The following is a 16,606-nucleotide window of genomic DNA, read 5'->3' on the forward strand; positions in this document are numbered from 1 at the left end:
TCCAAGCCCTCGACACCTGTCCTCCCTCATGATCATTGTGATCATCAACCTTGTCCTACGCATGCATGGCATGTGGTACGGGCTAATGGTACGCACCGTCGATACGAATGTAGCTGTGGTGTCATCGTGAAGGAACGAATATCAAGGGATCCGGAACGTTGGGTAGACGCGTGCAGGTGACGCGACAGAAACTTGTTTATTGCTTAACTTTGGCATCATTTTGAAGCATGTTGTATATTTACTGTATCAATCAATCTGGGACACGGACTGCATTCTGCGAGCAGCACTGTGGTAAAGCAGATCTAAGGACAGGTCTTTGCTTCGTTACAGTTTACACCCGTTTGCAATGCCGCTGTATTGCCTGGTCCGAATTGGATGAACACTTGAACACTTGAACCTTAATAGACGTGACTAGTCTACAACCACGACAATTCCTATCTTCAAGCCTGCATACTAGTAATCAGTACTGTTCTTGCCCCTCTATACAGATCATTGCACACTGAGACGGGATGCCTTTGCGTGGAACCGACCACACCGAGGATGTTCGGAGTGACGCAGCCTACTTCAAGACACTTGCGGATCTGGACGGCTGGGCCACTAAACCTCATGCTGGTCTAGACGGTGTATTGCCCTACATAGCGCGCCCACTGGTCGGAACGGATGCTTCATCTCAGAACAGAGGCAAACTTCTGGTGATACGAACCTATCACTGAACAGTGGAACGATAACTGACATTATACCTATTGCAAAGGTGTGCCATGACTACAAGGTAATGTTAGGACAGGATTGTACGGACCACAAATTCACGCGATGTTTACACAGGGTGGCTATACTGAAACCCCCTCTGGGCTCGCCTATACATTCAACTTCTGGTCCTACTGCGATACGTTCATCTAGTGAGTAAGGCCTGACGACGTTGGTCGCTCGCTTAACGAAGAGCAGTTTCTCGCACCATCGGGTAACGGTGCCCCCGGCGGGATGGATCAACGCTGCCCACAGGCAGGGTGTAAAGATGCTCGGGACATTGTGAGTGAAGGTCACGCCAACTCTCATACGGTGACATCCGCCGGAAGTGCACCTAAGCTGTCTTCACTGGTGAATTTGCGTGGTATGCAATAGGTTGCAGCGGTGGTAGCTTGTCCTTGTGCTCTCGACTTTCTTTGACTAGATCATCTTACGACCGAACGTATCTGACTCACCGCACCAGAATCTTTGAACATGACGCTGGGCAGCAGGATTGCTTGCGGGTCCTTGTCGGTCACCTGCCGCAGTCGAAGACGGGGCCAGCTGCTCCATCTGCAGACAGCTCATTTCCCTTGTCGCCACATTACGCGAAGCTCCTCGCTGAGTTGGCACATCAACGAGGATTCGATGGCTACCTCCTCAATGTGGAAGTTCCTCTGATTGGTCGCATCGAGCAGGCTAGGGCTCTCGCAGCGTGGATCTCCGTACTCGAAAGCGAGCTCAAGCGGAGGATTGGCTCGCACGCTGAGACTATCTGGTAAGGCATAAGGCAGCACGACAGGCATCCGATAACTGACCGTCTCTACGAAGGTACGATAGCGTTGTCGTCACGGGCGATCTGCGCTGGCAAGACAGGCTGAACAACTACAACCTGCCATTCTTCCTTCCGTCGTCTGGTTTCTTCACGAACTATACAGTGAGTGACCGATCAAATCGACGTGTCTACCCTAGAACTCATGTCCGCGCAGTGGCGGCCCAACTATCCGTCCCTCACAGCGCAATACTTCTTCAGCCTAGATCCCGCCTTGATGACCGTCCCCAAAACACTCCAGGACATTTACGTCGGCATCGACGTCTGGGGCCGCGGCCAACACGGTGGAGGCGGATTCGGGTCTTACCGATCCCTTGCGCACATCGACCCAGAGTTCCTAGGACTCAGCGTCGCCTTCTTTGGGCCCGGCTGGTCCTGGGAGACCGAGCAGGACAAGCCTGGCTTTTCCTGGGAGACGTGGTGGGCGTACGAGCGCAAGCTTTGGATCGGGCCCGAGACGGAAGGCGAGGCCGTAGAAGTCCCTCCACACAATCCCCGTGCGGGCGAGCCGGACTGTCAGCACGGCGAGTTTACACCCGTCTCTGCGTTCTTCCCCCGACAGGCCCCGCCCAATCCCAGGGAGCTGCCGTTCCTAACATACTTCTCGCCGGGCATCGGGTACGCTTGGTTTGTGCAGGGGAAGAAAGCGTACGTAACCACAGCTGGTTGGACAGATCTCGACAAGACAACGACACTAGGTGACCTTGTATGGCCACGGCCCTCGCCGCAATGGATCGATTCCCAAGAAGCGCTGCCAGTGCCTGCGACGTCGACCTCGCTCTGCTTGACGGACGCGTGGCTTGGTGGTAGCTCGTCAACGGTGAGTGTCCAATTGCATCTGCGCGGCCAGCGTGTGAGTGCGGCGTGGGGGCGGGGGCGGGGATCGTCGCACGGCGGGCGTGGGGAGGAGGAGGAGGAGGTAATTCCATTTAGTCACCCCAGCTAAGTACTACCTACGCAGATGCGCCAGTACATAGCTCGTGACGGCGTTCACCGATTAGATGACAGCTGCGTATCCGAGAGGCCGCCACTTGTCCACATCTAACCTACAGTACCCTACTCTCACTATCACACGATCACAATTACAGTCATACATGCAGTATACCTTGGCCCTCTAGCTGCTAGGCTGGGCGGGCATCATGGGTAAAACCTGGCAGGAAAAAATATGCAAAAGCCTCCAGGCGTCAGTGGCAGTCCCCCGCCACACTGACATAACTCCCCATGATCCAGGTGATGTATCTAGTGCTACAGCCGTCCTACATTGTGTGGAAGGCATGATTTGCCCCCAATGCATAGTGAGTGCAGGGAATCCGTGAGTTGGTTGTAAACCAGTGGTGAACTCCAGTGGAGAACATGGGCTTCAAACAAGAAGCTGCGGTCATACAGTCGCACGCGGGCGGACAGTGGTAGCCCGCTCACTGTATTGAATACAAAGGTGACTGATACACACTGGGGATCAGTGGTAAGGGGACGGCCTAGTGGTGCTCATACTCCTCATGCAAGTACTGTGCTACGGCTGTCTCGATTCTCGAACGGTGCACACGTTCAATCGGTGCCATGAGGGTAGCATTTCCAATACATTTGGTGTACTTCTGCAGAAAAGTGCAGGTATTGAGTACCAGTAGCTGTTGCTAGGCATACCATAGACACATGGGCCATGTAGCAGTCCCCGTCGCAGCCCGCACAGTGAAACTCAGCTCACACTGCCAAAGGAACCGAGCATTGTGCCACACTGCAATGAATTATGACAGTGTAACACATTGACCAGAGAACGACTTGAATGTTGTCAAACACTCGTAATCATTGCCCGCAGGCAGCATCACCAAAGGGTGGCATCACCATGCATGCTGCAAGGTGGTATCCGCCGAGCCAAAGCTACGAGGCGAGAATTCAAACTAAGGGTGCGCCCACACGGCAATGTTAACATCGGCGAGAATTCAGACAAAGGCCTAAGGTACACCTTGATAGGCTCACGCCGTCGACCACTCCCCGGCTACAAGATGGTATTGAGGAGCATTCGTGCTAAGAGAAGGCATTGCCAGCGCCGAGCAGACTGCTTCGAGGCGGCATCGTCGAGTAATAGCTACAAGACAGAGGATGTCCTAGGCAAGGCGGGGATCGCCGACCGCACACTCACGAGCCGCATCGCTCGACAGCAGGATCATCGTCAATGCAAGGGTGTTGCCCCCGAAACCCATCACTAAGCACTTTGCTTCGAGTCGGCATGGTTGAGATCCTCCGAGACGGTCGCCCTTGAGTTTTACACTGCGAGATGGCATCGCCGAGCCTTTCCGCTTCCAGGCCGCATCACCAAGCATAGGTCATTCGGGGGGGGGGGGGGGGGGTGAGGAATGAGGTTGCCCTCGGTGGCGGGGAACACCAGCAGACTGCTATAAAGCGGCGCCGAGCGTTTCCACGGCTGCATCGCCGAGCATAGGTCCTGCATGAGGATAGAGAACAACACCACCCTTGTTGTCGAGGAACACCAGCAGACTGCTACGAAGCGGCACCCAGCGTTTCCGCGGCTGCATCGCCGAGCATAGGTCGTGCATGTCCCAGAGACGATGATCCAGCAGACTGCTTCTAAGCAACGCCAAGCGTTCCCGCGGCTGCCTCGCTGAGCATAGGTCGTGCATGACAAACGTCATCGTCGTCGGCGTTGCCGGAGGCAACACCCAACGACGGCATCACCTAACGGCGGCATCGCTAGACAGCAGCATCGCCGAGCATTGCAGCTTCAAGGCGGAATTGCACAGCATCGTCGAGCAGTTGCTTCCAAGACGGCATCGTCGAGCATTGTTGCTTCCGAGACGGCATCTTCGAGCATTCAAGTTGCTTCTAGACGGCATCGCCGAGCATTTGCTTCGAGGCGGGTACAGAGCATGTAGATTCTCGTCGAGCGAGTCTACATCAAGACGGCGTCACCGAGCAAATTTGCTACAGGACAGCAGCGTCGAGCGCCCTGCTTCCAGACGGCAGGTCGTGCAGACAGGACACTTTCCTGACGTCGGTGATCCCCAGCAGACTGCTTCAAAGCGAACGTCGCCGCCAGTGAGTGCGGCGACGAGAGACCAGCGGGTGGGCCGGGCGGTGCTGCCACAAGTGGGACTAGGTCCGCGAAGGCTATAGTCTAGGATGTGTCGATCCCTACAAGACGCAGATAAGCCCCCCAGACCCAACCGGTGAGCTACTCACAAGACTGTGCAACGCTCGCTCAGGAGCCGGCCTCCACTCGCTCGACACCATCCCGCGCTTTTAGCGCCGTCATCCGACCACACCGACATCCATCCATCCAGTCCCCGCTGCTGTCCAGCCCATTGTTGAGCTTGATAAGGTCGCCAGCCGATAGCGAGAGGTATCGTAAACGTCCCGGCGAGGAGCGCACGGGAGGAGGCGGGCAGGGCTGATGCCGCCGCGCGTGAGGCCAAGTAGGCTGCAGAGGATTACGTGCGGGCGCAGGGATTGGCTGGAGCGCAGAAAGACGACGTTTTTCCCAAGTCCAAAACACACTTTTTTCGGCCATAGTTCCGCCTCCCCGCAGGGAGCTCGTCAATTATCGCGTGCCGAAACTTTTTCGCAGATCACGCAAACGGGGCCCCGTATGTACATGCTGATGAACAAAAAAAAAAAAAAAGCCCTCCCCCTCTCTTGCGCATCCCGGCGGCGCGTGACCCTCCTCCCACCGAATGTCCTCTCTGCAGCCAAGTCTGTCCATGTACATACATGCGCTCCAGTGAAAGCAATGTCCCCCGACTCGGTCGACCAGTCGCAGGCGGCTGTGTAGACTCATCAGCAAACATGGCAGCCACATGCACGACGCACAACTCATCATACAAGGCGAGCTCGTCCACCTGCGAGGCACGGCGAACGGGAGACGGACGCCACGGGACACTGTTGTCGCGCCACGCCGCACTGGTATGCTCGCCAAGTTAGTGTCGGTCAACGAGGGAAAAGGACTGAGTGCTCACCGCACAAGATCGCCCGCTCGTCGGACGGCGATCTGCACGTTGACGACGAGCCCGGCAACGACAAACTCGGAGGGGACTCGCGCGCAACACGAGACGTCGTGTCAGTGATATGGTCCCCGTGTTTGACAGACAACACACCTCTCGCACGGTCTGGGATGTCGCTCGCCGGACGTCGATATGTACATACATCGCCGTTCCGGGCACCACCAAGTCAGCGTGTAGAGTTCAACCCGTACAGGGCCCGAGACGTTGGTCGGCGGACGTCGATACATATATACATTGCCCTTCGAGGCATTGTAAGTGAGAAGCACCGTATGCGCCGCTTACTGCCACCGGCGCGTCGGCACATGCAAGGTGTCCGCACGTACATCACGTACCGTTCACGGGCCACCCAGTATCCTGTCAGAACCTGACAGACCAACGTCGCGGAGACGACAATGGACTTGTGTGTACCGGAGTCTCGTTAGAATCTAATAACTACCACGCATGTCAAGACACTTACTAGTCAGTCTACGAAAGGCTTGCGACCTTCGTCTTTGCCCATAACTCGCCATGCATGTACCACGCGCGGTCGGCCGCGGTCACGAGCAGGGCAGCCGAGAACGTCAGGGCAGCCAGAGTGTCAGTCGGGAGGCTTCTTGTCGGCCAAGTGCGGATCGTCCACGGAAGGCATCAGAAGGACACCCCTGCTCATCGCATGTCGGTCAGTGTCATTGCGAGCATGGATATGGCTACCTACGCACCCTCACGGAAAGCCCGCTCGCGGGAAGACGATCCATATATACATTACCATGCATGACCTCGGACTCGGACTCTGGGGCCTGGCAGCAACATGGATGCGTACTGCGCGATGGACGCACTCCTCGGGGAACATCGGGTGGAAGGCTACATGGCGCACAAAGGTCAGTGCATCGACGTAGACTGATCGACGTTCACCACGAACCTGGCCGTAATATCTTGCTCGCCGGACGGCGTTCTATACATATATTGCCGTCCCAGCATAGCGGTGACCGAGCGGCATCATCTGACCTTGAAACGTGTTCATCAAATGCGAGTCGGTCCTCGGCGGGGGCTCGTGTCTGGAATGAGACGCGGGTATGCATTGTAAGAGGCTACGGCAACACTCGGGCAGCATCTCTGAGTGGGTGATCTATAGTTGCAGGTATGTGAGCGGGAGGAACGAGGACATATGTCATGTATGTCTTACCTTATCGACCGCAGTAGTCCTTGCAGCTTGAAGCGAGGAGCTCTCGCAGAGATGTTATACATGACAGAGGGCTCGGAATGAAAGGTACGAAGGACTTGTTGCCCTTCGTCCCGCCGCATCTGTACCTTCACGACTGCATCGTAAACGTGGCTGACGAACATCGTCATCCCGGCGGTGTTATAGATCACGAGGCGGCACCGTGCCACCTACAGTACCGAAGTTTCGCGGCTCAAGTGGCTAGGCATGGCATACAAGTCGATCGAGTGTCGCATTCGACAGAGACACCTACCACACAAGTCCTCGACTTGGGGATCAACGCCCTTTGCGACTGACAGCTCGAGTACCACTCAAATGACAATGTTTATTACCCGACCAAGCACATTAATGGGACAGGTAAAGGAGCTGACAGCGCGATGATCAGTACACGGTATCGCGAGACATAATGCACAACAGGACCCACGTACAACACGCCAGAAGCCTCGGGCGGTGGATGATGCAGTTCTCATCTTGACGTGACAAGGGCTAATCTACTCATAACTAATCAATAATCGTCATGCGCGACAGTCAACACATCGCGGCGCCTGACATACCTGTCAACGCAAGGCCGCCGCATGCAACGTGTCTGTCTACATGGACACGGAAACTGTCCACCGACAATGTCTCCCACGTAGTGTAGACGTCAACTCGCGCCTTATGTCCTGCGCCGCCATTGGTCGTTCTACTACCAGTACTCGCCGAGTACGGAGGGCATGAGGCTGCACATACACTTCATGTGAGCACGACGAGTCGACGCGTGCCCCATGTATGCTCACCTCAGAGATAGGAGTGCTGCGCCGGTATGATCCTTGTACTTCGTGCTTGACTAGTACGCCGGCCTGTTGAGTTACATCCATTAGTACCAAGTATAGCCATACAGACCGCAACTTGACAGACGTACCACATGCCGATACACGTCGATCACATACTATCGGACAGGGCTCATTCCTCACGATTCTACGACACCCATACTGAGCGTCCGGGTTTGTGTTCATAAGCAACGCACACCGCTGCAACTTCGTCGATGTTCACTCTAGTAAGATCCTGCGTGAGATGAATAGTTTGTGGCATGCGTGTACGGCGTAGACTCGCTGACACACCTCATTGTCTCAAGGGAAGTAAGAGTCCGACTTGGAGTCGAGCGTGACTTCATGGGTGCAGCTTCGAGTAAGCTAAGTTCGTAAACGCGAGACCGTCACAGTGAGCGCCTGAGGCAAGACGGCTACTAAATCGGGAAAGGGCTTACAGAGTTCGGCGAGGATCGTATACGTGCATCTTCACCCTCGATGACAGCATTCAATAGCACCTGTCAGGACACGGAATAAATGGTGAGTATAGGTATGAACACGGCAGTGAGAGAGATATACTGACTGTGTATACATGCAAGGTCGAGTGTTCATGGCGATGGTGGATCGGGAATCGGAATGGTGATCGGCGAGCGGCGATGGTAGGTCCGAGTGAGTACAGTACTGTACTCAGTACACGAGATGATGGACGTAGACTTCGGCGGGCGATTAATGATCAGTGAGGGGAGGAGCATAGTGGGGGCAGGGGAGTCCGTCTGTCCACTCTGCTCACCAGCCCTTATACTGCCCATGCTCGGCTCCTGTACGCTGAATGCCGGGATCATGTCAGAGCCGCATAGTCTCCGTGATCACTGCACCAGCGATGTTCGCCTCAAGACTTGGATGGCGCCACAAATGCGCGCCAATGTCACCGAGCATCTCTTCGGACACTGGGTGCTTGTCTCCTGTCAGTCATGCATTCTTCCGATGAACGCTGATTACATGTCATTTGAGTTGTGATCTCCGTGCTTACCCAGTCTGCTCACATACATCCTGCTCCGAGTCCTCGGTTTACCACTCGCATTTTAATAATCTAACTTCAGCAGTACTGAGTAAGAGATCTCATCATATTCAGACCACGACTGACATTCAGGTTTACTGCATCATCTTACTCGCTCTCAGCAGACATATTCTCAGTGTTCCACTGAGCCGAATTGTAGCCTAGTAGGTGAATGGTACTTACCCGATATAGCCCATCCCCGACAGGCTCGGAACATGATGGGCAGGTACAGTCACGTAGGCCCACCCATTTTTGAGTCACGAACCAAATCAATAAATCACTCACTGTTACTGTCACAGGTCCTATTGTATTTTGAAGACTTTTGATCGGCCTGTTGACTCTTGAGCTCGTGGAAGTGGTACAGGGAACGGTGGCTCACCTAAAATGGCAATCCGGATCTGGATCTATACCAGGTTGAGTCGTAGCGCCGTGCCATATTTAGATAGTGTCTCTCCGTCTCAATGAATGTTCAAGCTCTCAAGTACGGAATCACACTAGTTCTGCTTCATAGGTTGTACGTAGATGATCATTTGTAGAGCATCTATGACGGTCGTTATCGCGGAAAAATACTTACACTTACGCCTTAGTTATCGCGTAAGATTTGCTACTTAGTTGACACGTGACCCGTACACCTCGGACTTAGATTCGCTCCGTTTCGTACACTTGGTCTCTACAATAATGGATATTTCTGGCCTTGTTAACACTGTATATAGATTACAGTGAGTCACAGATCCGTTGTCTGCTCATGCTAGATCACTTGATTCTGCTTCGAGGGCTGGTGAATTGCCTAATGCGGAATCATTAGCCAATTGTGGCAACTCTGTCTGCGGGCCTTTATGCGCGCTGCTGTTCATTGCACGGCGAATCCGGAAGCCCACTAATAATTCTATAGAAGGGAGTCTGTAAACTTCCTCTCAGCATGTCATCCTCATGACCCTCATCATCGACGAGACGTATGGCCCGGGATGCTTCAGTAGAATCTCCGATGAGAGCCATAGTCATGAGCCTGTGGTTCTCACTATATCGAAGAGAACAGGTGATGCAACACATAAAAGAAGGCGTATGAAATTTATGAAGAGACATTATACATGAAAGAGAATAAGGGGAAAACGCCTGGCGCAGCGGCCCTGGCAGGCGCGATGTTCATCCCGATTAGGCAAGTACCGCATCGGCGCGTTCGGACGGGCGCCAATCACACTAAGTTCTAAGTCGGGAAAGTAAGACTTGCCGGTAAGTATTTTTCCACGAAAACGTCACTCATAAGCATCACGTACTTGAGCTTAGGCATGGCCACATAATCGACTGTGAGCCTCGGTGAATCCGAGCGGCGAATGTTCCGTGTTCCACTCAGAGTATTCACTCGACTCGGACAATCAGGTATGCATAAGCCGGATTGTTCAATACGCCTACTAATTGAATTTTTTCGAGAACCATACAGCACATGTGCGGTGTCCGTGAAGTTTCGAGAAAAGACATATAAGAGAACTAGACAATGACTCCGCGGGCATACCGTGCGGCCTGCACTGACGGTGACACCAATGTGGAAGTTCTCCGCACCCACGCCCGCCGTTGTCCGAAATTGTTACTTGTCCTGCCCGAGCGCACCGGAACCAGAAAATACTGTGACAGTCAGTACTCACCTCGCCGAGCCACGCTGTGACCGGTAAACGTCGCTCGCGGCTCGGAAGCTTCTCTGATAGCCAATGGCCTAGCGCAGGAAATGGCGGCCTTCCGACGAGCGAGCAAAAGGCGTAGCATTGAATACTGACGCGCGAGGGAAGAGAGAAGACGACCGGCGACGGGTCGTGGCGCTCGCTTGTGCAATGGACGTTGACGCGGAAGTGCAACCTACTTTTGCGGACTGAGGGCGACGGACTTGTCGGCTGGCAAACACGATGAATGGAATCTTGCTCAATCCGCTCGTACGATACTTTCGCACAAGATGCACTTCCTCCCAGTCACGTTCCCTCCGTAGCTTGTCTAGAGTAGGCCGCGACGGACCAGATCGGTTGTCCACTTTGCTGACTTGTTCTTACGCCGTCCTCCTGCATCTTGTAATAATAAGACGTTCACGGCCATGTGCGACCGACAAGCGCATCATACCTAGATGAGCTTGCGGGTTGTGGCGCCATGTCATGCCTTCATCAGTCCGTCCGAGTCTGCGTCTGTGGCAACTGACAAGGCTGCCATTCACGCCAGACGCCGCGTCGTGTTCGCTTCCGTGAACTTCGCCCGGAAAGGTGATGGAGACTTGGCTGCTGTCACCACGCTGGAGGCGGGCGAGAGTTATAGGCGAGCGTGGTGGGAACCGAGACGCATCGGTGAGTTGTACTTCTGTCCGTCCCGAGTGGTAAGAATACTGACCGCGCGTTTCCAGACGACCAGGCCGCGTTAGCGTACTGTTGAGCTGTGCACCGTCTGCGGGAGTTGTCGTGAATGACGTGGAGTGATCAACATCGTCCGCATGCGCGACACCGGCAGGTAAGCTCTCTCGACTATGGACACCGCCTTGGAATTTGCTGACGACCGGTGACCCACCACAGATCCTCGTCGGTTGTCGCATCTTTGTCGGGTCGCTTGAGTGTGGGCTTGGGGTCTTGCGATGGACGAGAGCTTTGCCGACGGTAGCGGAGGACAGGGTGCTGGGCTCGCGGCGGGAGTAGCCACGTTAACAGAGGTATGGTAGTCAGCTGTACATAGCGTCCTCCTGCTTTTCACGCTCCTCCCTATGCGTCTTCCATTTATTGGACTGCAATAAACTCACACATACCTCCTATCCGCCAGCTGAGGTCGTCCACGCTACTGAGTCCCGAGGGTCGAGATCGATTTGTGACGCGCCCTCAGGCTTGATGCGTGTGCAGCGCAGCGCTAGATGAGTCGACAGACGCATGTAGCGTAGAAGTGATGGACACTGAGTAGAGATGCTGGAGAGGATCGCATGCGCTCTCAGGCAGCTTTAGATCGAGAGAGCATGAGCCAAGTACTGTCACTGCCAGTACTCAGTGAGTGTCGGTCAACTTGAAGGAGGCGCGTCGGTGGCGCGTCACGCGCTGCTCTGTTCCGTACACCCATCTACTCGCGCGTCCGCTCGCTTGTTCCTCCCAGCCAATCTCTCTCCGCCTATATGCGCCCGCGGACAGAGGATTCAAACACGCAGACCTACCTGTCATAGACTGTCACAGGCTATCTGCAGCCCTCTTCCGCATTTCGAGGGCCTCTCCTGGCGAACTTGGCGATATTCAACCAATCTCGGAGCGTCCAAGTACCCACCCGCTCGCCCTGTCCCTGTCGCAGTGCACTACGCGGTTCGGACCCTCTCACATTCAAAGAATGTAGGGCACACTTGCAGCTTTGGCTGGGAATCAGGTTTCCGACTCCGGACTTTGCAGGCACTCTACACGTCCTGCCGCGTGCGCCCCGGTTCTCCCTGACCTCGACAGATCATGTCAGACAGGCTATGAACGAAGATCTCGATTTGAGACCCGTAGAAGGGCGGAACGGACGATATGGCCACGGCACCGGTGAGTCTATGCGCTTGTTACGTCCACTATTCGCGCAGAGCCACGCTTCCCCTCGACGTCCGCGGCGCATACACCCCTGGGCGGTCAAAGGGGTATTTGCGGTACCGACTGTGTGATCGTAACGCGAACGGTGACGCTATAATGTCAGCGCGATCTTCCCTGGCGGGGACGAAGGGCCTTTGAGGGGAGATCACTCTGCTATTTGCGGCACGCATTCTACACGTCGATTGGAGGCGTCTTCAGTATATCGCCGAGCGATCTCGAGCGCCGCAGATGGGCAGAGCACCATCTCCCGCCGACTCCAAGCCGACTCTGCTGTGGTGTTGACGCGAGTACCAGTCACATTGACACTGGTATGAACGTACCGTACCGATCCTGGCTGTTTAGACCGCCAGCCGATACGCGCACCAAGGCGTATCGCATCGTGCACGGGCTGGATATTCCTTCACGAGGACGTCAAACGATGCCGGTGCCCGTCTGTCGCTCCTTTCTCGGGTGGCGACTCATTCCTTCAAGGCCCAACGTCAAAGACGAGTCGAGACTTGATGTACGTGATAGCGTAGTGACACCATCCTCGGTTCTCTGCCTGAATTCCATTCTCTGTTTGACGCGTACGCCGTTGTTGATCGTATGTGGGGCCCGCGTCTGCCAACTCTATCGCGGACCTAGCGCACATGCGTGCCGAAATTGTGACGCTCGATGTTTGTGAGGATGCATTACCCTCATGAGACGAGCTTGTTTGTTATTTGGATCTAATACATTGAACAAAGTCCCACTACCAAATACGCCGTCTGCCGAGTCATTGCTCCATACCAAGTGCCGAGACTGGCCCACGTCTCTGCCGCCAGTAATAACCTGCTTGCCGTCAACTGTTACGGCCGACGCATGCACTTCCCTGTCAGCCCCATGTCGACTCGCGGGGCTGTACAAGACCTCGACTTCGACTGCTCGGGTCCGCTGTTCACGGAAAACGGCCATGTCCCTCATCCTCGGGCACGGTACCTGGCCTGCCTTCTATTCGGCCCGGGCGTTGTGTGAGGGATCTACGATGGAAAGTGCGGCATCCGATCGAAGTCATGACTTGACGCGCTGAACGAGGTTTCGGCGAGCAGTGTCACTGCTACTGCATCGTCGGGCTCCCGTGAGGGATGTCCAGAGTTACGCCGAGGCAGTGAGCGATCTACAAGTGAATGGCTGTTTTTATGGGTCCAATATACCCGCTCGCCACCAGTCGTCGCTGGATGACGTCTCGGCGTCCGCGAAACCAGGTGTGCGTCGAGAATAAGTGGTTGGTTTCCCGTCTTGTCTTTCTGTTCGGAAGCAGTCACTGACGTCGTCGTCGGAGCGACTGTCTGAGGATACGTTGTGCCTGTCGGATTCGACCAGTCGAGTCATACGCTGGATCCAGAGCGGGAACACAACACGCACTTGAGGGGAACGCGTAGAGGTGTGCAACAGCACTCGATCTGAGGGCGAATCAACGTTGTCGAGCGGCGATTGTAAGTCGAGGTGCACGAAGGCAGTGTGCAACGCTTGAGACTCAGAGTAAAGAAAACGCATCGACGACAGTGACTGGGCGATCATGCTGCTAACATGTATGTCGAACACTTTGAAAGGTGAGTGTTGCGTTCGTACAAGTACAGCATCTACGCTCACGAGAGAGAATCAACGTACGACAGTGATGTTCTCGTGCGTTGCCGGTACATCGATGTCGTAGCTATGTGCACTGAGCATCGCGATACTGCCTTCCTTGAACATCCTCATCGCATTCGACGATGACACTTACACTCCTCAACTCGGTCAAACGGGCGCAGACAAACTGCGAAGCGATCCCTTGTAAATTGAGAACACGGGGTTTTGCGCGGCGAGCTAGTCCGGTCGGGCTACCGTTGTACCACACAGCACTTGAGTCGAGGCAGTCGTGTGCAATCCAAATCTTAGAGCCAAGCGACTGGCGATGCTATTATCTCCAAGCCCATGTAGTGGTGCTATCGTCCCCAAGTACGGTACGGTGCGTCACATCGTTCTGCCTTGCACGGCCTGATCAGCCGTTTGCTCGACTTCAGAACAGCACGGAGAACATGCAAGGATCGGGCCATACTCGTCTGGTTAGACCACGAGCAGTCACTGACTCTCCGAGACGCCCTTTGCCCAGCGGACCTGTGCCTCAGTGTCGCTAGTCCATTGTCCTCGACGGCTCTGTCACCGTGCCATGCGCTGAGGCTCCGCCGGACCGATCTGCTCATTGAACGAGATCCGCGTTGAAGGCGGTTCGAATCAGGCGTACAAGTAATCGAGCAACGGTCGACAGTCTTCAGATATCGGACTGTCGGCCCTCTCACGCCAGTTCCTCACCTCCACAGCCCAGGCTTCCGGATCACATCCTGTGAGTCGCCCATCTCACCGCCTCAAACTGACACCAGTGGCGATCAATGAGCTGAGTACTAGTACCTTGCGCTCCTGGCAAGACCCTTCACGTCGCGTCACTCGTGTCCTGGCGACGCTCTGTTCCTGCAGACGCCGAGCATCCGGCTCTTTCAAGCCTCACTGACGACGCAATCACACCGTGCAGGTGCGTCGTCTCCTTCCCTTCAGTTGACACGGCTTCTCGTCTGGGCCAACTAACCCTCGAAAGTCTGCAGGCGCGATGTCGCCGAGACTCGCAACACGAGTCCAATGGCTCGACGAAAAACGTCAAGGGTACGTGGAGGGCAGATGGGTGGTTGGTGGTATCCGGTGGTATCGAGTACGTTATTCACTCGACCATTGCGGGATTCGCTGCGCAGTGTACATGCCACGTCTCTGGTCCTCGTCGTGTTCTATTTCATAGCCCAGACCCGAGACGTCGCAGGCGGAGGCTGCGACGGCTCAGACCATCCTCGCGCTTCACGCCCGCCATATGTAATAGGTAGCTCAAATTCATTCATTCGTCGCGACACTAAGTACATGATATCTGTACCTACACGGAGCGGTGTGCACGACGCGCCGGTCATCTACACAGCGATCGTCGCAGCGGTGCACCGGCATGCATCTCTGCGTGTCGGTTTGCACGCCGATATCGACGTCGCGGTGCATCCATCAACGCACCCCCGCCCGCCCCATCGCGTCCCCAGGAACTCCCGCTACGCCGCGAACGGGTCTGTGTATCGGCCTGCGCCGATGGCATACCTAGCATCGTGGCTCCCCACTCGCATCCTGCTCGAGCCGCTCCCGCGGGCACGTCATCCACTCCAAAGCAAGACATTGTGAGCACCAGGGAATGCGGTGACAGTGCTCACCGCGTTCAGCCCTGTCGCGGACGCTGAGCCCCCGCGGTCCAGGGACATACAACTTCGACACACTGCGGACACCGATCCGGTCGGTGCGGAGAACAGTCTAGTCAACGAGCGAGTGGAGGGTGAATGAGGAGGGAGGGGGCTCGGACCCAGGGAGGCGAATACCCCCCTCGAGAGCTGCATGCTCGAGCCGGTCACGGAGAATGGAAGTGCGCTGGCACCCGTCGTACGATGCTGCAGCCCGTCCCAATCGCATCGCCTGCTCGGCTCCGTTGTCTGGGGCATGCCGTGATGCGCTGCGTCGGTCCGTCGTCGTGACTGCCTGCACGTCCCTGCACCGCCGCCGCTCAGCCAGCTCGCCGCGAAGATGCTTGGCCCAAGGCGCGGCTGCACACGCGCGTGGAATCCTGGACGGCCCTCTTGCGCTGAGGAAGGACGGCCTGCGTCCGATCCGCGCGCAGCCAGAGCCGTCCCACTCGACTGTCGCGGCGGAGCGGCGTTCGCCCGCCGTGTCCATGCATCCGTCCGTGTCTGTGGCGACCGACGAGGCTGGCTTCCACGCCAGACGCAGCGCCACGCTCGCTTCCGTGGACGTCGCCCAGAACGCGACGGGAAGCAAGTGTTGTCACCGTGCTGCCGAGCACCCACGCGGGCGAGCTATAAGGGCGAGCGCGGAGGACGCAGGGGGTGTCGGTAAGTTGTACGGTTCGCCGCGCGGATTGGCCAAGAGCACTAACCATGGATTCACAGATGCCCTCGACGGGCCCTGTGTGCGAGCCGCCGAGCGTCGTGCCGCGTTCCCGGCGATTTCGACACCACTCGCGTTGGCGGGAGCAGGTGAGCCGTGTTGACTGTGGACGCCGTCCTGGGAGTCGCTGACGATGGGCGCGCTGTCGTAGATCCTCGCAGGCGTCTTCACGGAGGTGTCCTGATCATGGGCCGCGGGCGTGGGAGGGGACGCGGCATGAGTTGCGACGCATTGTCCTCGCGGTGCGGAACCGTTGCCAGCGGCTGCGGGAGGTGCTGCGGATGGGCGTACGTAGGTTTGCATGTTGCGCGATGTCCGTCGTGTGTCTCGGATCGCCGTGAGCCGAACGGATTGAGTCGCACTGACGTGTGTGCTGTGCGCGGAACTGTACACGACCGGACGCGAGTTGAGTGAAGTGCGGCGTGTAGAGTGCGGCAGAGCGAGCGTGGCT

The 16,606-nt window shown here is 56.1% G+C and overlaps 3 protein-coding genes across 3 annotated transcripts; all 3 read left to right on the top strand.

Moving 5' to 3' along the window:
* The first annotated feature begins 407 nt into the window (after positions 1 to 407).
* On the top strand, positions 408 to 2,868 carry B0H18DRAFT_1155369 (glycosyl hydrolase family 85-domain-containing protein). Its single transcript, XM_048035767.1, has 7 exons — positions 408 to 692; positions 752 to 769; positions 823 to 896; positions 943 to 1,026; positions 1,208 to 1,501; positions 1,555 to 1,660; positions 1,713 to 2,868. The coding sequence occupies exons 1-7, from the start codon at positions 510 to 512 to the stop codon at positions 2,499 to 2,501; spliced, it is 1,548 nt and encodes a 515-aa protein (XP_047895042.1). The 5' UTR covers positions 408 to 509; the 3' UTR covers positions 2,502 to 2,868.
* A 7,850-nt stretch (positions 2,869 to 10,718) lies between these two features.
* On the top strand, positions 10,719 to 11,017 carry B0H18DRAFT_1117685 (uncharacterized protein; the record flags this gene model as incomplete). Its single annotated transcript, XM_048033632.1, has 2 exons — positions 10,719 to 10,932; positions 10,989 to 11,017. 2 exons carry the CDS (start codon positions 10,719 to 10,721, stop codon positions 11,015 to 11,017), a joined length of 243 nt encoding a protein of 80 aa, XP_047895043.1.
* Positions 11,018 to 15,610: 4,593 nt separating this feature from the next.
* On the top strand, positions 15,611 to 16,339 carry B0H18DRAFT_1117686 (uncharacterized protein; the record flags this gene model as incomplete). The annotated part of the gene is made up of 3 exons (XM_048033633.1): positions 15,611 to 16,100; positions 16,158 to 16,244; positions 16,317 to 16,339. 3 exons carry the CDS (start codon positions 15,611 to 15,613, stop codon positions 16,337 to 16,339), a joined length of 600 nt encoding a protein of 199 aa, XP_047895044.1.
* Between the last annotated feature and the right edge of the window lie 267 nt (positions 16,340 to 16,606).

This window comes from Fomitopsis serialis, assembly GCF_022376445.1.
Source record: "Fomitopsis serialis strain Sig1Antser10 chromosome Unknown B0H18scaffold_22, whole genome shotgun sequence".
NCBI classification, from domain to species: Eukaryota; Fungi; Basidiomycota; class Agaricomycetes; order Polyporales; family Fomitopsidaceae; genus Fomitopsis; species Fomitopsis serialis.

Coding starts and splice junctions, on each gene's coding strand:
- B0H18DRAFT_1155369 (XM_048035767.1), top strand. CDS start 510: ATGCCTTTGCGTGGAACCGACCACACCGAGGATGTTCGGAGTGACGCA. Junction 897..942: donor TACTGCGATACGTTCATCTA/GTGAGTAAGGCC, acceptor AACGAAGAGCAG/TTTCTCGCACCATCGGGTAA. Junction 1,027..1,207: donor GTAAAGATGCTCGGGACATT/GTGAGTGAAGGT, acceptor TCACCGCACCAG/AATCTTTGAACATGACGCTG.